At 49.4% G+C, this 21621-nt stretch overlaps 1 protein-coding gene and 1 long non-coding RNA gene across 2 annotated transcripts in view; one reads left to right on the top strand and one right to left on the bottom strand.

Annotated features, from left to right (window-relative positions):
• The window catches only part of KIF13B (kinesin family member 13B), a 204265-nt gene extending 186165 nt beyond the window's left edge, over window positions 1-18100 (bottom strand). The window contains 1 exon segment of the mRNA XM_081188907.1: window positions 17963-18100. Coding sequence (XP_081045033.1) covers window positions 17963-18017 — 55 coding nt within the window. The 5' untranslated portion in view covers window positions 18018-18100.
• Window positions 1-21621, top strand: part of LOC308584266 — a 480133-nt gene that overhangs the window by 121900 nt on the left and 336612 nt on the right. The gene's annotated exons all lie outside the window — the stretch shown is intronic.

Genomic DNA, 21621 nt, shown 5'->3' with positions numbered 1-21621 from the left:
ACCCAACAGATTTTTCTGATGCAGATGTCTTCAAGCACAGGGCAAAAGGCTAAGTTTGCTGGGGATGGGGATATGGACACACTCCAAACCCGTTTATGAATAAGCAAAAACTATACTGACAGGCTGCTACGCTGGCTGCCTACAGACAGATGTTGTTGCTCCCCAGCAATCTGGTCAACACAGCTTACAGTGGTGCCTCGTGTTACGGACAGAATCCATTCCGGAGGCCTGTCCGTAACGTGAAACACCCGCTACTCGAAGCGCCGTGTCTGCGCAGGTGTGCGGTGCAATTTAGTGCTTCTGTGCATGCGGTGAAACCCGGAAGTAACCCATTCCGGTACTTCCAGGTTGCCGCACGATGCAAGATGAAAACACGCAACCTGAAGCAGATGTAACATGAGATATGACGGTATTTCAAGCTGGCATCCTGCAGTCTGGGGTGGCCTGCCTTTCGCAGGGCAAGAAATTCCCTCCAACTCCATCCTCACCTCTCCACTTGTGGCAAGTACCAGCAGGGTTGGTGGCAATGCCCAACAGTGTACCTTGTACTGTTAGAATATTATATGCAATTACTATTGAAATTAAACAAAGTACAGAAGCACAGAAAATGAGTACGTTTAAAGAGAAGACTGCAACTGTGAAACTAGAATGGATGCTGTCGAACTTTCCCCCCTTGGAGAAGCCTTCATCAGTTTGTTGGCTGGAGAGCCCCTGCGATTAGTCAAAATTTCTTTGTACTAAGCTTTCAGGATTACCTCCTAAGGTCCAGACACCCTCTGCCAGTTTGGCCTGACTGCTGCCATGCACAAACTGAAAGGTCCACTATAAAGTATGTCATGCTGAACAACCATCCCAGTGTTAGAAACTCACATATATAAGCCAGGCGCAAAATGGCTCCTTAAACCAAGGTTGCGGTCGCGAAAACAGAATGTCTAGTTACCATCTGGGAGCAAGGCGGTTCAAAAGTCTTCTTTTTCAATGACGGACTGACTGTGATTATGAGTTAAACGTTTGGCTGGTTCAGATGACAACCTTGAGCTAGGTTAAGAAGAAAAGTCAGTGACGCAGACCATTCATAACGTAGGAATATTCTTCACAACTGTGAGCGGGGCAGTGCGGTGGGTTTAAGGGAAGAGAAATGACAACAATGATCTATGATGCTGTTCACTGCTCCTGCTCAGGCTGCACAGAAAAAGCAATTTGGTTCCTGAAATCCATTCTGGTTGTGCAGGTAAAATACAACAACAACAACAACAACAACAACAACAACAACAACAACAACAACAATTTATTATTTGTACCCCGCCCATCTGGCTGGGTTTCTCCAGCCACTCTGGGCGGCTTCCAACAAAGATTAAAAATACATTAAAATGTCACGCATTAAAAAATTCCCTGAAAAGGGCTGCCTTCAGATGTCTTCTAAAAGTCTGGTAGTTGTTTTTCTCTTTGACATCTGATGGGAGGGCGTTCCAAAGGGCAGGTGCCACCACCGAGAAGGCCCTCTGCCTGGTTCCCTGTAGCTTTGTTTCTCGCAGTGAGGGAACCGCCAGAAGGCCCTCAGAACTGGACCCCAGTGTCTGGGTAGAACGATGGGGGTGGAGACGCTCCTTCAGATATACTGGACCGAGGCCGTTTAGGGCTTTTAAGGTCAGCACCAACACTTTGAATTGTGCTCGGAAACATACTGGGAACCAATGTAGGTCTTTCAAGACCGGTGTTATGTGGCCTCAGCGGCCGCTCCCAATCACCAGTCTAGCTGATAGAATTCTACAGGATGGGGCAATAGTGCGTGAAAACAGTCAAGATCCAATGATCCCCAGATGGTGGGGGTGTCAGGCGCCATCCCAGCGCCGCCCAGGCATCTTCACTTGGTCACAAGTGGTTGAAAACCAGGTGCAAAATTTAGAACACTCATCACAAATGGTGGGTGGATTGCATTTCGTCTGGTCAGTCTGCCAGGCTGGCTACCAACCTAAAGACGACTGCACAAATTCCTGGAAGAGAAGGCTATCCGATGGCTGTGCCCGACCTCGACATCTGCAAGTAATAATGCTTCTGAATACCAGCTGCTGGAAACCACAGGAAAGGAGAAAGCTCTCATGCACGGATCCTGTTCGTGGGTTCCCCACAGGAGTCCAGTTGGCCGCTGTGAGAAGAGGATACCGGACTAGATGGGCCTCTGGCCTCATCCTGCAAGCCCTCCCTAGATGTCCAATCTTCCCATGAAACATATACTCTTCAGCCAGCCTCAGGATTCCCAAGACTGAAAACCACAGAGACTGAACATTTGGGTCAAATTTGGCCTGGCAGCCAATGCTTGAAGATGCAGTTCCCCCACAGAGGTTTATTATTATTTATTCTTGATTTCTGGAATTAAAGCCCGCTGCTTCGAGCAAACGGATGCCAGTTGGCATTCCAAAAAGAGAGAGATTCGAAAGCAGCATCACCGGTTAGGGAAATCAAGTAACACGAGACAACCACATCTCCAATCCATTTCTCCCACCAACACATGCTGTTTTCCAAGTGCCTTTGCTGAGTGAAAATTGAACTGACTCCATGGCGGCTGGAGGGGAAAGGAGAGACTACAGAAAGCCTCGCATGGAAGAAGCTGCAGAAAGCGCCAACCAGAGGCACAATCCGGTGGAAATTTCTGCAGCCTAAGCCGCATTTGGGTGAAGGGAAGCTGTGCGAGAACAGCACTCTTGTTCTCACAGCGATTCCCTTCATCCACACAGCTTGAAGATGTTCCCCTTGGATTGTGCCCAAAGTCAACAAATGTGGCTGGAAGGATCGCTCCCGAAGTTTCAGAGACTTGCAGAGCAATCCCTTTTGCGTTGCCCTTTTGAGAGCCAGTGTGGTGTAGTGGTTAAGAGCGGTGGACTCGTAATCTGGTGAACCGCGTTCGCTTACCCGCTCCTCCACATGCAGCTGCTGGGTGACCTTGGGCTAGTCACACTTCTTTGAAGTCTCTCAGCCTCACTCACATCAGAGAGTGTTTGTTGTGGGGCAGGAAGGGAAAGGAGATTGTTCGACGCTTTGAGACTCCTTAAAGGTAAAGGTAAAGGGACCCCTGACCATTAGGTCCAGTTGTGGTTGACTCTGGGGTTGTGGCGCTCATCTCGCTTTATTGGCCGAGGGAGCCGGCGTACAGCTTCCAGGTCATGTGGCCAGCATGAATAAGCTGCTTCTGACGAACCAGAGCAGCGCACGGAAACGCCGTTTACCTTCCCGCCGGAGTGGTACCTATTTATCTACTTGCACTTTGACGTGCTTTCGAACTGCTGGGTTGGCAGGAGCAGGGACCGAGCAACGGGAGCTCACCCCGTCGCGGGGATTCGAACTGCCAACCTTCTGATCGGCAAGTCCTAGGCTCTGTGGTTTAACCCACAGCGCCACCCATGTCTAAGTGACTCCTTAGGGTAGTGATAAAGCAGGATATCAAATCCAAACTCTTCTTCTTCTCTTCCTCTCAACTACTGTTCCCATCATCCTTAGCCAATGGTCATTCTGGTTGGGCAGATGTGAGTCCAACAGCTTCCCTTAAGCTTCAACCCAATCTATATTTAGTACCAGCCTTCGAAATTGGCCAGGCGCATTTTGCACCTGGCTACTGGACACTTGCAACCAACTGAAGATGCCTGGGCGCCAAAATTGGCGCCTGACATCTCCACCACTTGGAGGTACCTGCCTGGGGATCCTTGGATCTGGACTGTTTTCACATACTAGCAAACACATCCTGTAGAATTCTCTCCGGGATATTTTATCTGCACAATCAGAACGAATTTCAGGAACCCAAAAGTAATATTTTTAAAATACGAATTTCGAGCCGTCTGCCCTCAAAATGGCATCTAGGCAAAGATGACAGGGAGAGTTAGAGGCCAGACAAAACAGAGAGTCTATAAGGAATGGAGAATATATAAAGAATACTTAAAGAATTATGGTGTATACAGAAATCTCCTGGCAGAATTAGACTGATCCTTGAAATTCATAAAAGGTAACTGAGGTATAATGAAAAATCACAAGAAACAGGTATAATGCATATAACAGATAAAGTGCAGTGAGAATACTTGGAAGTCTTTGTAAATGTTTGCAGCACTTTTTATTTCTAATTGTGTGAATAATCGTTGCATTAAAAACATACTTAATGTTGAGGAATTTCATAATGACTTATGTTTTTATCTTCTTTTATCTGGCACCTGGTTTATATAGCTGAGTTTCTAACACTGATATTTACTTGGGAGCAAGTCGCATTTAAATCAACAGGATTTAACTCTGAGTAGGCACATACAAGATTGTGTTGCTAGTGACTCTGAACTTATCTGAAGTACAGTTGTAGCTTGGTTCTCGAACAGAACCGTTCGAAAACCAAGGCACGGCTTCCCATTGGCTGCAGAAGTGTCCTGCAGCCAATAGGAAGCAACGATGGATGTTCGGCTTCTGAAAATTGTTCGAAAACTGGAACACTCACTTCTAGGTTTCAATTGTTTGAGAGCCAACAGATTAAGATTGGGATTAAACGGTTAATAGGGAAATTTTGGAGGTGGGTAGAGTCCACACCAGTGTGACTTAAAACCATTTTAACAGGTGAGGTGGGACCCACAACTAGGTCATAGTCTGACCTACAGTACATCCCATAATCAGCAGAGGACCAAAGAAACGTATGATAAATGAATTAAGAAGCAGGTCTCCGACTTCAAGCGAGGACAAAAAGGTGAGTTTGAGAAGACGGAAGAGAACTGGCTTCTCTACAGCCAGAGACACTCTTTTCCGAATCCGACCTTACAATAAAAGTCTAGGTTACAATTTTCATAAAATTTTCAGACCGCGGTAATTAGCTGGTTAATTATGCATGGGTACATCTGCCGGGAAGCATACAATACTTGCACCCAGATCTCCGCAGTAAGGAGAGTCAGAAATGCAAAAGGTAATTGTGCTCCAATTTTGCCTTGCAGCAGGAGGGTGGGGGCGAGGAAGTCAAAACCACTGAAAGAGGAATCTGCATGTGTGCCCTAGGTATTTGGGATAGGGTAAACAAAATTTTCAAATAATAAAGAGGCGTCATTTCTCGCTCTCGGCTTAATCGTTCTTCTGCTAAGTAATTGCACACAATGAAAAGGCAACTCGCCCAGCAATTTTTCGACCCAGCAATTAAAAGGTATTATTGCAGTGTTATGAATATGCTCCATTCATCCATTTTAATGTTTCGGGCAGCCGTGAATTAAAGGCACAGGAGAAAGGTAGTCAAAGATGGGGGAGAGGGAAGAGATGGAATCATCTAACTGGAAAGTTGGAGGGTCCCCAAGGGGCATCAAGGCGAACCCCCTGAATAATAATATAATAATAATTTATTATTTATACCCCGTCCATCTGGCTGGGCTTTTCCCAGCTACTCTGGGCGGCTTCCAACAGAATATCAAAATACAATACAACATCAGACATTAAAAACTTCCCTAAACAGGGCCACCTTCAGTTGTCTTTTAAAAGTAAAATAGTTGTTTATTGCCTTGACAACTGCTGGGAGGGCATTCCACAGGGCGGGCACCACCACCGAGAAGGCCCTCTGCCTGGTTCCCTGTAACCTCACTTCTCGCAATGAGGGAACCACCAGAAGGCCCTCAGTGCTGGACTCAGCGTCCGGGCAGAACGATGGGGATGGAGACGCTCCTTCAGGTATACTGGACCAAGGCCGTTTAGGGCTTTCAAGGTCAGCCCAACACTTTGAATTGTGCTCGGAAACGTACTGGGAGCCAGTGTAGGTCTTTCAAGATTGGTGTTATGTGGTCTCAACAGCTGCTCCCAGTCACCAGTCTAGCTGCCACATTCTGGATTAGTTGCAATTTCTGGGTCACCTTCAAAGGTAGCCCCAAGTAGAGCGCATTGCAGTAGTCCAAGTGAGAGATAACTAGAGCATGCACCACTCTGGCGAGACAGTCTGCAGGCAGGTAGGGTCTCATCCTGCGTACCAGATGGAGCTGATAAACAGCTGCCCTGAACACGGAAATGACCCGCGCCTCCATGGACAGCTGTGAGTCCAAAATGACTCCCAGGCTGCGCACCTGGTCCTTCAGGGGCACAGTGACCCCATTCAGGACCAGGGAGTCCTCCACACCAGCCCGCCCCCTGTCCTCCTAGAACAGTACTTCTGTCTTGTCAGGATTCAGCCTCAATCCGTTAGCTGCCGTCCATCCTCCAACCGCCACCAGACACTCACACAGGACCTCTAAGCCATCTTGAAATGCAGGAATCATAGCTGAAGAATCCTGGAAGGGCCATCCAACCTCTGTCTAAAAACCTTCAAGGAAGGAGAGTTCACCACCTTTGGAGGGAGACCAATTCCACTGTCAAACAGCTCTTACTGCCGAACAGACATGTGAACTCCAAAGCTACAGAAGTTTCTCTCAAAATGGGCATAATTGCCTCACAAGTGCAAGAGACTTTCAGGAATTCTGATGTTGTTGCAAAGCTTTTATTAGGCACTGCTCTATTTTTAAGCATGCTGAAACAAACTACACAGGCATGTGTTTGCTTCCCCATCGCACAGTTTTCCAATATTTCACTCCTCCTGCCGTGCAAGTTGCTTTACAAGGGCACTCAGAGCCAATAAAACGAACTGTGTTAAAATCCTTCCTGGTCTTCAAAAAGAAAAAGGTAATTGAAGGCTGCCACTTTGTTTAGAAGCAGATTAACAAACGTTCAAAAAGGAGAGATATAGCAGTCATTGGAGACTTCCTGATATTTGCTGAGACTCAAACCCTTCCAAGAATGTAAAGTCCAACGAATCGACCTCGCTGACAATTTCATTTCCCAGAAGGTGGAAGAAGCAACAAGGAAATCATCTGCCCTGGACCTGGTCCTCAAGAACAGGGAGAAATTGATCGGCGAAGCGAAAGTACTCGGAAACTTGGCAGGAAGTGATCATGTCCTGTTGGGTTTTGCGATACAGAAGCAAGGGAAAGCGGGGTGTAGTCGGACATGCACTCTGGACATTAAGAAGGCCAGTTTTAAAACGTGATTAAGGCTGGATGTCTACTTGCCATATATGAACTAGTTGAGATTCCTACATTGCAGGGGGTTGGACTGGATGACCCTGGAGGGCCCATCCCAGCTCCACCATTCTATGATTCTACGATTCCAAGCATAATCACCGTATTTTTCGCTCCATAAGACGCACCTAGTTTTTAGAGGAGGAAAAAAGGAAACAAATATTCTGAATGAAACAGTGGATGTATGATTTTTGTGGTTCATACTGTGGTCACAGACATGTGATTTGACGGTGAGTTTGGGGTAGCCCAGTGCAAAAATCCTGAGGATCCCTGCTTTGTAACCACGTTTTTGCGCCATTGCGGCTCCACGAAACAGTGGATGTGTGTGTGTGTTTGGTGCAGGCTGTAGCCATGGACATGCTATGTCATCTGATGGTGAATTTGGGGTGACCCAAGGCAAAAATCCTGAGGTTCCATGGGCTTTTACCTCCCGCCTCCCAGGCAGCCTCCTTTATCTCTAGCTTCCTTATCTCCCTCCCCGATCGCTTGGTGATTAGCGGCTTTGTTTCAACACCCACTTCCCTCTTTCAAAAAAAACCAAAACATGATCTGCTTTTCGCCCCGGGCAATTCGGCTCCAGGGACCACACATTCACTCCATAAGACGCACAGACATTTCCCCTTACTTTTTAGGAAGAAAAAAATGCATCTTATGGAGCAAAAAATACGGTAAGCCTAAGAAGACTCCAGCTTTTCACCTTTCAGCTCGTATTCACGTACCAGTCGGTCCCCTTTCCGTTCAGAGGCATACAACACAAAGTCGACGCAGCCCAGAAACAGCAGATGCAAGTGACAGAAACGGGAGTTGTGCGGGAAAGGGAGTTAACCATCTTGTGTAAACAGGTTCCTTGGTTGAAGCAGGGAATCTAGCGCACACGGTATAATTAAACACCAGAACAAACACAGAGGAGAGGAGGTGGCCCCGTGGAAGGAGAAGCAATTTCATTCCTCTCCATCCTAAACCGCCCGGCTGAAAACTGACAATTCAGATAAGGCGCCACAGTACCCTTTTACAGCGTGGTTGGGGAAACTTCAGGACCCAAGGGGAAAGCACATGCAACCCTCTAGGGCAGGGGTCAGCAAACTTTTTCAGCAGGGGGCCGGTCCACTGTCCCTCAGACCTTATGGGCGGCTGGACTATATTTAGAAAATAAATAAAAATGAACGAATTCCTATGCCCCACAAATAACCCAGAGATGCATTTTAAATAAAAGGACACATTCTACTCATGTGAAAACACCACACAGGCCCCACAAATAACCCAGAGACGTGTTTGAAATAAAAGCACACATTCTACTCATGTAAAAACACACTGATTTCTGGACCGTCTGCCGGCTAGATTTAGAAGGTGATTGGGCCAGATCCGGCCCCCGGGCCTTAGTTTGCCTACCCATGGTCTAGGGCTCCCGTTCTGGCACGTGGGGCACCCTACTCCCCCCCCCTCCAGGGATATGGCTTGCCCCCTTCCTTGAATTTCTCTGTCTGCAGGAATGTGTCCTTGAACTCTGATACTGGCACTGACTGGACAGAGGGATTTGTGTCTGTGTCTCATGGAAACTAAGCCAGTGTTTCTCAAACTTGGGTTCCCCCGCTGCTGTTGGACTACAACTCCCATCATCCCTTTCTAGCAGGTCAGGGATGATGGGAGTTGAAGTCCAACAACAGCTGAGGACTCAAGGTTAAGGAACAGTGTGCTAAGGGAAGATCGAATTTACATTTGTCGCTCTGACCACCTTTGCCTCTGGCCCCAATCATCACTACTAAGCAGCCCCCGGAAAGTCACCCAGAAGGGTGAAAAATGCTCCTTTTCCCTGTTGTGCACCTTGACGTTCCAGTGCAACACACAGAACTGTGGTTTGTTGCCTCTGATTCAGTTACTCCCTAAATTTGTATCCCACCCTCCCCTCCTAAAGGAGGCCAGAGCAGCAGTGCTACAAATGCATGCATTGGGCTCACAGCCTATCCTCTCCACCTCCAGAGGAGTCCCGCTTGCAGCCACGCCAGAGGAAGAAAGGCAAGGGAGCAGGGAGCCAAAGTTCATGCAACGCTCAACCACGGTTTAGTGTTACATCCAAACGCAGCCTCAGAGGAACTGTGTTTGTGTGCTGACCAGGATCCATCCAGACCCCAATGACGCAGTTCCCTCGGGAGTCAAACCTCTGCAACACGCAATCACCTCTCTCACCATCGCTGTAACCTAGCCAGGGCCCTGGATACTCCAGCGAACACAGAATCGGTGGTCTTCTGCTAATGGCGGAGGCTGTCGCTCGGCGGTACGGCATCCCGGTCCCAGGTTCAAAACCTGACACTGCTAGGAAGGGCTGGGAGCGCCCCATGTCTGAAACCCTGGAGAGCTGCTGCCAGTCAGTGTAAGCAATGCTGAGCTAAATGGCTCGCCGAATTTTGTAGAATCGTAGAGCTGGAAGGGGTCCACCAAGGGTCATCTAGTCCAACCCCCTGCAATGCAGGGATTTCTTGCCCGGTGTAGGATTCGAACCCACGACCCTGAGATTAAGAGTCTCACACTCGGTATAGAGCACCTTCCCAATGTTCCTATAAGTGCACTGTACAGAAGGATGGCAAGCAACTTTTATGAATAATAATAATAATGGAATAATAATAATTTATGCCCCACCCATCTGGCCGGGCTTCCCCAGCCACTCTGGGCGGCTTCCAACCAAATATTAAAATACAGTAATGCATCAAACAGTAAAAGCTTCCCTAAACAAGGCTGCCTTCAGATGTCTTCTAAAAGTCTGGTAGTTGTTGTTCTCTTTGACATCTGGTGGGAGGGCGTTCCACAGGGCGGGTGCCACTGCCAAGAAGGCCCTCTGCCTGGTTCCCTGTAACTTGGCTTCACGCAATGAGCGAACCGCCAGAAGGCCCTGGGCACTGGACCCCAGTGTCCCAGCAGAACAATGGGGGTGGAGATGCTCCTTCAGGTATACTGGACCAAGGCCATTTAGGGCTTTAAAGGTCAGCACCAACACTTTGAATTGTGCTCGGAAACGTACTGGGAGCCAGTGTAGGTCTTTCAGGACCGGTGTTATATGGTCTCAGCGGCCGCTCCCAGTCACCAGTCTAGCTGCCGCATTCTGGATTAGTTGCAGTTTCCGAGTCACCTTCAAAGGTAGCCCCACGTAGAGCTCACTGCAGTAGTCCAAGCAAGAGATAACTAGAGCATGCGCCACTCTGGCGAGACAGTCTGCTGGCAGGGAGGGTCTCAGCCTGCGTACCAGATGGAGCTGGTAGACAGCTGCCCTGGACACAGAATTGACCTGCGCCTCCATGGACAGCTGTGAGTCCAGAATGACTCCCAGGCTGCGCACCTGGTCCTTCAGAGGCACAGTTACCCCATTTGGGATCAGGGAGTCCTCCACACCTGCCCACCTCCTGTCCCCCCAAAACAGTACTTCTGTCTTGTCAGGATTCAACCTCAATCTGTTAGCCGCCATGAAACTTTGTCCTAGTTAACTAACAATGAGTAATACTGAAGATCCCGGTTACTAAGCCAACATTCACTCAGATGCCCCAACCTCCCAATTTCTGGGAACTGTAGTTTGAGCTAACTAGCACCATCATGTTGGGGAAGTGAGCACAGTCTTGATCCTCATTCCTGGCTGCTAAACTGTGGTTTGGAAAACCCAGGAAATACGTCTAGACTGGGTCTCTGCACTGTTTGTTGCCACCAAACTGCTGGGTCCTAAATTGAAGCCTGGACCTTGAAAGGTGAATTGCACCCCGGAAGGCGGAAGAGTTAAAAGGACGGGAGCTTTGAACATATGGCCCTAAGGAATGAAGTATTTGTAGCCCGGGGGGGGGGGGCAGAGATCACTAAGCCATCTTCTTCTGATAAGGCTATTGTTAGATGGAACAATGGCATGGGTTAGACACCATTCCTCCAAAGTGACGCAGGAGCCTTGGTGCATGCCACATTCAAAGAGAACAGAGGCAGGATTGATGCAGGAAATAATGCATCCCTCCCCCCCCCCCACCCCAGAAAAATCTGCCAGTTTAAAGAAGCTATGGGCAACCCTCCCCTGGTCACATGCATGCGCAAGTTTCAGATGTAAAATTAGATCTACGTTCTGATAACATGTGCCAAAGCAGCATAGTATTTCTTTGGGGGTTTGGAATTTTTTAAAAACAAAGGTTAAGAGAGGCCGACTTTGGTCCTATCGCCATCTTTTCTCTGCCTAATGTACATTCCGAATATTTTGTGCATTTAGAATTCGAAAAGGGCACGGGCGTCGAAAGGAATAAAGCGAAGCCAAGACAGACGCAAGCCTGTTTAGTCTTCCGGTTATAATCGGTTTCACACTTTTAAGGAAAGGGGTTCTTTAATATCCCCCAGCCAAAGCCTGAGAGCCGTTATTCATAGAATCATAGAGTTGGAAGAGACCACAAGGGCCATCGAGTCCAACCCCCTGCCAAGCTGGAAACACCATCAGAGCACTCCTGACATATGGTTGTCAAGCCTCTGCTTAAAGACCTCCAAAGTAGGAGACTCCACCACACTCCTTGGCAGCAAATTCCACTGTCGAACAGCTCTTACTGTCAGGAAGTTCTTCCTAATGTTTAGGTGGAATCTTCTTTCTTGTAGTTTGGATCCATTGCTCCGTGTCCGCTTCTCTGGAGCAGCAGAAAACAACCTTTCTCCCTCCTCTATGTGACATCCTTTTATATATTTGAACATGGCTATCATATCACCCCTTAACCTCCTCTTCTCCAGGCTAAACATGCCCAGCTCCCTTAGCCGTTCCTCATAAGGCATCGTTTCCAGGCCTTTGACCATTTTGGTTGCCCTCCTCTGGACACGTTCCAGTTTGTCAGTGTCCTTCTTGAATTGTGGTGCCCAGAACTGGACACAGTACTCTAGGTGAGGTCTGACCAGAGTAGAATACAGTGGCACTATTACTTCCCTTGATCTAGATGCTATACTCCTATTGATGCAGCCCAGAATTGCATTGGCTTTTTTAGCTGCCGCGTCACACTGTTGGCTCATGTCAAGTTTGTGGTCAACCAAGACTCCTCGATCCTTTTCACATGTACTCCTCTCAAGCCAGGTGTCACCCATCTTGTATTTGTGCCTCTCATTATTTTTTTGCCCAAGTGCAATACTTTACATTTCTCCCTGTTAAAGTTCATCTTGTTTGTTTTGGCCCAGTTCTCTAATCTGTCAAGGTCGTTTTGAAGTGTGATCCTGTCCTCTGGGGTGTTAGCCACCCCTCCCAGTTTGGTGTCATCTGCAAATTTGATCAGGATGCCCTTGAGTCCATCATCCAAGTCGTTGATAAAGATGTTGAATAAAACCGGGCCCAAGACAGAACCCTGTGGCACCCCACTAGTCACTCTTCTCCAGGATGAAGAGGAACCATTGATGAGCACCCTTTGGGTTCGGTCAGTCAGCCAGTTACAAATCCACTGAGTGGTAGCATAGTCAAGACCGCATTTTACCAGCTTCTTTACAAGAATATCATGGGGCACCTTGTCAAATGCCTTGCTGAAATCAAGGTAGGCTACATCCACTGCGTTCCCTTCATCTATTGCTCTTGTGATGTCTCGTAAAATTCCCTTGTAAGGGGCAGAGGCAGAAAACTTATTTGGGGGTGAAAGAATAGGTGGGCAGGTACAGCTTGCGTCAAAGCCCCCCACTAACACACCCCTGACCCCCAGCTCAGGAGAGGTGGTGCAAGTCGCCGCTTTCTGACCCACTTCTATGTGGGAGCCCCTCGCCTTAGGTCTTCCAAGTTTGCGCCAGCAATTTAGAACCGGGAGAGGAGAATGTGCTGGGCATGCCAAGGGTGGGGAGGGCATTTTCTGGCTGGGAGGTGGGCAGCATACACCCGATCAATGGCATTTTTTGGAAGGCCAATGGAAGGAAAGGAGGCAGCCAGTTGACGCTGTAAAGGGGCCTTTTTGCACTCTCTTACAGGGTTGGGGGACGAGGAAGGGGTCAAACCTGTTTTGCCCCAGAGCCCAATTTGATATTTCTTGACTTGCAAGCTTTACAAGCCCGGCAGCTTAGCACAAAAGCTATTCAGAAGAGGGATCTTCTACGCCGGCTCAGGAGCACAAATGTTAAAAAGCCAGCGTATCAATAAGTAATAAGGAAACAGATGTTCTGCAAGCTCAGAGATGAAACCTGCCTGCCTGGCCCCTTTGCCCTCAGGTGATGACAAATCCACAATAGTAATTTTTTGTTTAAAACACACACACACATTCAGGAGAAAAAGCTTCCAAGGTTTCACACCCATCAACGTTCCCGTTGCAAAAACTTCAGCAAACCACCACTAAATTATTATTACCATGGGCAACATTCAGCGTTTAGCCACCCTCGGAGCAAACCTAATGGTTTTGGTTGATTTCAGTGGGTCTCCTGAGAGTACAAGTGATCCTGGATATCACCCAATTACACGGCATTTCGGCGTGTTTTTCCGTGCCTTATCTTGCTGCAAACTTTGCAATAACTCTGAATGGTGAGAAAGTATGGCTGACTGTGCCTTGCAGGGCTCGGTCAGTACAGCCTGAGACTTTTTATGATCAGGGTCATGAGTTCGAGTCGGGCAAAAAGATCCCTCCACTGCAGAGGGTAGGACCAGATGACACCCCCCCCCCCGCAGGGTCCCTTCCAACCCACGATTCCATGAGAGTTCATGGCCAGTGCAAGTCCGGAATTTCCACTCCAGCACAGCAAAAACAAACAGGCAATCTCAACCCACACCAACTGTTTGCTAATATGCAAAGCTCGTCTCTTTGAAATACGAATTTCCTCGCCTTTGAGCCAACTTGCCAGGAAGGGATGAAGATAGCAGAAGACTTGCTTTGGGGGCATGTCTATACGTGTTGGGCGGGGAGGGGAAACCCTTTGTTTTCAAAGGTGCATTACAACTCCCTGTGTGGGGTGTTATCGGAGGGCGTGAACCTCTGCAGGGGGAAATGTCCTGCTCCTTCTGGGGTGGTTTGTCCAAATTTGGTCTCCACCCAAGCCGTCAGCATGTGACAGCGACCACATCCCAGGAAACAGCTTCAACTGACCAGCTAAACCAGATGAAGGCAACTGATGGGTCTCAAACCAGAAGAAGAAGAAGAGGAGGAGGAGGAGGAGGAGGAGTTTGGATTTCATACCCCGCTTTATCACTACCCAAAGGAGTCTCAAAGCTGCCAACATTCTCCTTTCCCTTCCTCCCCCACAGCAAACACTCTGTGAGGTGAGTGGGGCTGAGAGACTTCAGAGAAGTGTGACTGGCCCAAGGTCACCCAGCAGCTGCATGTGGAGGAGCGGGGAAGCGAACCCGGTTCCCCAGATTACGAGTCCACCGCTCCTAACCACTACACCACACTGGCTCTCAGGGCGTTGGGGATTTCCCCTTTGTGAGAAGACAGAGCAGATGGAAGGGATGAGGCCAAGAGTGGGTCTTGTGGTCAAGAAGGTGGTTTCTGCGAGTGCTATAGAGGGAAGTGAGGGGCAGGTGGGGCTCTGGGAAGGGATCCCACCTAGGAGAAGGAAAACTCTGAATCTAAATCTTCACTGCCATGCAGAGCATCTTCAGGAGAAGAGAAGGCGAAGGAGAAAACGCTACGCAAATCTGGAGTAGAGTCCGTAAGGCGGTTGGATGGCACATTGTACACCTGCAAATCCTGCAACCAAACTAGCACTCAACATCTCGCTCTGCTTCTTCTGGCCCACATCAGCGAGGCTGAGAGGGGGGTCTTGTTGTCTGAGCAGCCCTGGACCTCCAGACACACTGCCCACCAGGGAGGTTACTTCAGTGCTGCCGGCGCAGCGCTTTGAGTTTGCCCCCGAAGGCGCACTCCATTGTCTCTCGAGGCGGACGGGTGCCAAGAACAATTCCCCGCCTAAACGATTGCAGACCAAGGTGTCTCTGAGTCCTACCTGGAGATACCAAACCGGAGACCTTCCGCAACTAACGACTGCTAAGTAATATGCAGGTGAACCTCAGGTATTTCAAAGCACACGTCTGCAAATTCCACATTAACATTACAGCAACTCTGGGAACACCCAGAGAACTTGCCTTTCCTTGAGTGCGTGGCAAGGTGACTCTTTTCACGTTGAACAGGACACACCTCAGCTATAATAGTATTATTGACGCAATCTCCCTCCACGGACCTCCTGTGACCTCACAGTGTGTTGACACCAACCAGCGTTGAGCGGCAAGGGGGGAAAAAACAGAAAGTTGCCTGCAGGCACAGGCGCTCAGGAGTTTTTGGGAGCACCCAATTTCCTAACGTGCATCTGGCCGCATGCTTAATTCTGCAACTGAGCTCGGTTCAAAACGGAGGAGGCCGACTGCAATGGCAGGAAAAGCGCAGCAGGCTGTTCGAAGCATATCGTTTCAAGGTTTCACAGGAAGCAGAATCGCAGAACTGCAGAGCTGGAAGGGACCCCCGAGGGATATCTAGTCCCACCCCCCACACAGTGGGTTTCTTTTCGCCTAATGGACTTGGTGAATGCGGAAAAGTCGCCCCAAAGGGCAAGGAGGGAGAAGAATGCGAGAAGGAAAGTGGGAGCCTCAACGCTGCAGTTGTGATTCCTGCATTGCAGAGGCCTGGACCAGATACGATATTCGATACGATAATCTTTATTGTCATTGTCCCATACAGAACAACGAAATTGAAAAATCTACATAAGACATTCAAAAACCAACAAGCCAACAACTATCCCAACCTGGTTAGCCCCCTAAAAACTCTGATACCCCATTTTTAAATACAATATACTCCCATAGAGACTCCTTACACTGTGTTTAAAACCAAAATCGCATTTGGATAGAAACTGTTTCTCAGGCGGCTAATCCTAGTCTTTGTAACCCTGTACCTTCTTCCAGAAGGCAGAAGCTGAAAGAGATCATTTCTGGGGTGCGCACGATCCTGCGCTATCTCTGCAGCTTTCTTATGGCACCTGGAAGCGTAGGTTTGATCCAAGGTGGGAAGAGTGCACCCAATTATTCTCTCTGCAGTCTTTACAACCCTGGACAGCATTGTTTTTTCCCTGACCGCGCAGCTCCCAAACCACACACACAGTCAATACACTCTCAACAGTACAGTGGTAAAATGCCATCAACAGGTCCTTTGGGTTCCTTGGCTGTTCCTCCCTGCCCTGTGACAGGTGAACCCCACATTCTACAAACAGGATGGAGGTCTACCTCTTACCAGCCCACCCTAGTGCCAATGCATAGGGAGCTGCCCCCTGCCAGCTCAAGCCATTCACCCCACTCTGACTGGCAGCAGCAGTCCAAGGACTCAGCCAAGTCCCTTGAGATCTTTTCACCTGGAGGTCTGAGGATTGAACCTACAAACCTTCGCCCACAGCACCAGTTTCCCGTTTTACTTTCTCAGAGTTTGGGGTCTCTTCTGACCCCCCCAAACATCACCTACCCCCCCATGAAGAAGCTGTCGCTCCAAATGCAGTATTTTTGCACAGGGTGGATTCCCTCTCTGCCTCCCAAGCCAGGGCAAAGCTTTCTCATCTGCCGCTCCCCATGTTTTTTTTTTGGGGGGGGGGAATCTCTGCCCATCAAATCAAAGCAGCCCCTTCCTCGTAGCTCCTGAATGGAGTTCACTCTTCTCCCCCCCCCCCCCCCCGTCTCATTTTGAAAGGAAGGGGAGGGTCACCCCCTGTCCAATTTTATTTGGAGTGGGGGGGGGATCTTCTCTTAGTACTCCGTTACCCCTCCGGTGTTTTGTCCGCCCCCTCTCTCCTTCAGCTTCTCATGAGTGGCGGGTGCCCTTCCAACTTCATTTAGATTGGGGGGTGTCTTTCCTTCTCCCCCAGGAACACCATTCTGCTCATTTTGCAAGTCCCCCTTCACCCTCCGCGTACCGTTTTCAGGCGAAGGGGAGACCCTATTTTCCTTCTCCCCCACTCCTTCAAACAACCCCCTGCGCGATATTTTCCTTCTCTCCCACCACCACCTTTCAGAAGGCAGGGGGGTCCACCTCCCCCCTCTAATCCCTTAGGGCAAGATTCCCCACATCCACCCCCATTTGTGTGTGGGGGGGTGCTTCCTCATCTCCCTATATCTCAGCTGAGGGGACGTCACCATCTTTCTTTTTTGGGGATGGGGTCTCCCCTTTTCCATGTTTTCATTGGGGTAAAGGTTCTTCCTTTAACGGGGGTCTCTTTTCCCCTTTTGGAGGTGGTCTCCCCTTTCCCCAACTTTCACTGGGGGGAGGGGTCTTCCGGGGGCGGAGAGGTTCCCCTTCTCCTATGTTTCTACTGGGGGTGGGGGAATGATTCCTTTTTAGGGGGGTCTCCTGTTTCCCTTTTTGGAGGTGGCCTCTCCTTTCTCCTACTTTCACTGGCACAGTTTTCTTCCGTTTTTTTGGGGGGGGGATTCCCCTTTTCCTATGTTTCCACCGGGGAATGAATTCTTCCTTTTTGGGGGTGGGGGTCTCCTCTGCTTCCCTTTTTGGAGGTAGTCTCCCCTTTCCCTTACTTTCACTGGGGGAAGGATCTTCCTGGGGGGGGGGAATTCCCCTTTTCCTATGTTCCCACCAGGTGTGGGGGAATTATTCCTTTTTAGGGGGGTCTCCTGTTTCCCTTTTTGGAGGTGGCCTCTCCTTTCTCCTACTTTCACTGGCACAGATTTCTTCCCTGTTTTTTGGGGGGGGGGGATTCCCCTTTTCCTATGTTCCCACCGGGGGCGGGGGAATTATTCCTTTTTAGGGGGGTCTCCTCTGCTCCCCTTTTTGGAGGTGGTCTCCCCTTTCTCCTACTTTCACTAGAGGAGGGGTCTTCCTGGGGGGGCGGAATGTTTCCACCGGGGATTTTTCCTTCCTTGGGTGGGGGGGTCTCTCCTCTTCCCCCTCCCCCTTTTCCCCATGTTTTGGGGTGCCTCCCTTCCCCCCTCTCCCTCTCTGCTTTTTTTGGGGGGGTCTCCTCTTCTCCCCACGACTCACCCCTCCTGTTCATGGGCCGGACCCGCACGGCCACCTTCACTTTGGAGTCCCCCATCTCCGCCAAAGCAGCGCCTCTCCCGCCGCCGCCGCCGCCGCTCCTCTCCGGGTCTCTCCAGGCTTCCGTCTTCGCGGACGAGGCGGAGCGCAGCCACCGACTCCCTCCAGGACTACGGCGACCGGCATGCACCGCGGCGTCTCCAACGCCACTCTTTCGACCCCTCTCGGCTCCCGTCGGCGGCCGGCAGCCCCGCTGCCTGACGGGAAACGTGGTCCTGGGAGCAGCCAGGTCGGTACGGAGGGACCGAAGGCCGCTGGGAATTGTAGTCCGCCGAAAAGGGGGCGGAGAAAGAGAAAGAGAGAGAATGGAAAGGCCCGAAGGAGCTTCGCCCGGCGCGGTGCGTCCTGGGAAGCGTAGTCCCGCGCGGCAATTCGCAGGTGCGGTTCCAGAGAGGAGGGAGGCGGCTCGTTTCCGCGGCCCTGATTGGCTGGCGGCTCTCTCTCGCGGCTGAGCGCTCACCTGCGCGGAGAATTCCCCGCACGCAGAGAAGTAGCCCGTCGGGGAGAGCCGTGCAGCCTGAGGAGCTAGGTTTCTAGGTGCAGCCAGGGCTGGATTGGGGTTGGATGAGGCCCTAAGCTACTTTTTTGTGTTGAATATATGCTATATGGTAATTGATGGACCTAGCAGGTATCTCAAGTCATTTGCACATAACAAAATATGCATTTTATCAAAGTACAGTGGTACCTTGGGATGCAAACGGGATCCGTTCCGGAGCCCCGTTCGCATCCAGAAGCAAGCAAACGTAACTGGTGACCACACGTCTGCGCACATGCACGTCACTTTTCACCGCTTTCTGCGCATGCGCGTGACATCATTTTGAGCGTCTGCACATGCACGAGCGGCAAAACCCGGATGTAACGCGCTCAACATGAAGCATATTCAACCCGAGGTATGACTGTAATGGCTGAACTGAAATAAAGTTAAGAAGAAGTATATTAATAGTGAAATACACTTAAGAAGGCTGATCGCCAAAGAGTTGATGCTTTTGAATTCTGGTGCTGGAGGAGACTCTTGAGAGTCCCATGGACTGCAAGAAGATCAAACCTATCCGTTCTTAAGGAAATCAGCCCTGAGTGCTCACTGGAAGGACAGATCCTGGAGCTGAGACTTCAAGACTTTCGCCACCTCATAAGAAGAGAAGACTCCCTGGAAAAGACCCTGATGTTGGGAAAGATGGAGGGCACAAGGAGAAGGGGACGACAGAGGACGAGATGGTGGGACAGTGTTCTCGAAGCTACCAGCATGAGTTTGACCAAACTGCGGGAGGCAGTGGGAGACAGGAGTGCCTGGCGTGCTCTGGTCCAGCCTGATACAAACCCTTAAGTATCCCATTTATACCCAATTAAATATTGTGCCACTGCAACAATATTACTATTATATTATTATTATTTATTAAATTTATTTACTGCAGTTCATCTGAATTCATGGAGAGGTCTTTCCAGAGCCTGGCCTTAACAAGAAGACTCTGATTTTAACTTTCTCCTTCATTCATTTCATGCCTCTTTTACCTCTTCACCCTTTTCCTGAATTTCTCCCCTGCAGATCTGAGCTACCTGGTCTTGCAGCACAGCAACAAACCATTAGGCATCCGCCATTTGTCTGCTTGCTTATTGCCCATGCAGTTTGTCCCAGTTTCCCAGTTTCTTCTCCTGCTTTTCTTCATTTACAGGTTACTTCTGCTCGGTGCACTGATCAAAGCATCATTGAAATCGAATCTGAGTAGGATGGCTGGGTCACACCCATCCCGCCCCCCTTTTTTCCTTTTTGCCCTGCGGCTGAATCAGGTTGCGCTCATGTGCCTCTGTGCACTAAATAAATTCCGCGCAAAAGGAGATGCGGAGGCGGTTCCTGCTTAGGCGGCATTTAAATCACAATGTGCGCGAGTCATAGACGAAATTAATTTGAGAAATTATCCCGAGTGAAATCAGGAGGCGGGTGGAGCGGAATGCAGAAAGGCGAGCACTCGCGCAATAATAACACAGCGGAATATGCTTTTGGGGTTGCTTTTGTGATAATATTTGGTTTGTAACAAAATCAAGAGGAGTTTGTGGCCTCTTCGATACAGCAGCCTGGTTCTGCTATTCCTATTATACTCACTGAAGATGAGTCTTCTCCCAGCCCCATACGCACATCTAGGGTTGCCCCTGTTCCTAGTATTACAGTATTATATTGTTGTTGTTTAGTCACAGAATCATAGAGTTGGAAGAGACCACAAGGGCCATCGAGTCCAACCCCCTGCCAAGCAGGAAACACCATCAGAGCACTCCTGACATATGGTTGTCAAGCCTCTGCTTAAAGACCTCCAAAGTAGGAGACTCCACCACACTCCTTGGCAGCAAATTCCACTGTCAAACAGCTCTTACTGTCAGGAAGTTCTTCCTAATGTTTAGGTGGAATCTTCTTTCTTGTAGTTTGGATCCATTGCTCCGTGCCCGCTTCTCTGGAGCAGCAGAAAACAACCTTTCTCCCTCCTCTATGTGACATCCTTTTATATATTTGAACATGGCTATCATATAACCCCTTAACCTCCTCTTCTCCAGGCTAAACATGCCCAGCTCCCTTAGCCATTCCTCATAAGGCATCGTTTCCAGGCCTTTGACCATTTTGGTTGCCCTCCTCTGGACACGTTCCAGTTTGTCAGTGTCCTTCTTGAACTGTGGTGCCCAGAACTGGACACAGTACTCCAGGTGAGGTCTGACCAGAGCAGAATACAGTGGCACTATTACTTCCCTTGATCTAGATGCTATACTACTATTGATGCAGCCCAGAATTGCATTGGCTTTTTTAGCTGCCACGTCACACTGTTGGCTCATGTCAAGTTTGTGGTCAACCAAGACTCCTAGATCCTTTTCACATGTACTGCTCTCAAGCCAGGTGTCCCCCATCTTGTATTTGTGCCTCTCATTTTTTTTTGCCCAAGTGCAATACTTTACATTTCTCCCTGTTAAAATTCATCTTGTTTGTTTTGGCCCAGTTCTCTAATCTGTCAAGGTCGTTTTGAAGTGTGATCCTGTCCTCTAGGTAGTCGTTTAGTCGTTTCCGACTCTTCATGACCCCCTGGACCAGAGCACACCAGGCACTCCTGTCTTCCACTGCCTCCCGCAGTTTGGTCAAACTCATGTTGGTAGCTTCAAGAACACTGTCCCAGCATCTCGTCCTCTGCCGTGCCCTTCTCCTTGTGCCCTTAGTTTGCCTACCCATGGCCTAGGGGGTAGAGCAACTCCCCCTGCCCTGCCCCTTTTTGGGGAACCTTTCTAGGCATAAATTACACACCGACGTAAGTTTTGCTGGCTGAGCTGGGGTGAGGGGCCTGTGCTGCCAAGCCCCAGCTAAGCTGTGAAGGACCACTACCCTCCAAATCCAAATTCCCTCCTCCTATGTAACAGACCTTGCAGAAGAGCAGCCAGTCAGCAGAGGTTGTGCTAAGATAGACAAGTCTGTCGTTTTGCTTAGCACAAAACTACTTCACCAATTCGAATGGATCTAGGCCATGTATATGTAGGTCCAGACCTTACCTTCAGCGGCAGTCATTTGTTATTTTTTGCACCCTGCTCCATGTTAGTCACAGCACTCAACTTCCCTCCTCCGCCCAGTAGATACT

Source organism: Podarcis bocagei (genome assembly GCF_964188305.1).
Source record: "Podarcis bocagei genome assembly, chromosome: 3".
Taxonomy (NCBI): Eukaryota; Metazoa; Chordata; class Lepidosauria; order Squamata; family Lacertidae; genus Podarcis; species Podarcis bocagei.
The sequence above is the reverse complement of the archived record's forward strand: the minus strand, read 5'-3'. Positions and strand labels throughout refer to the sequence as shown.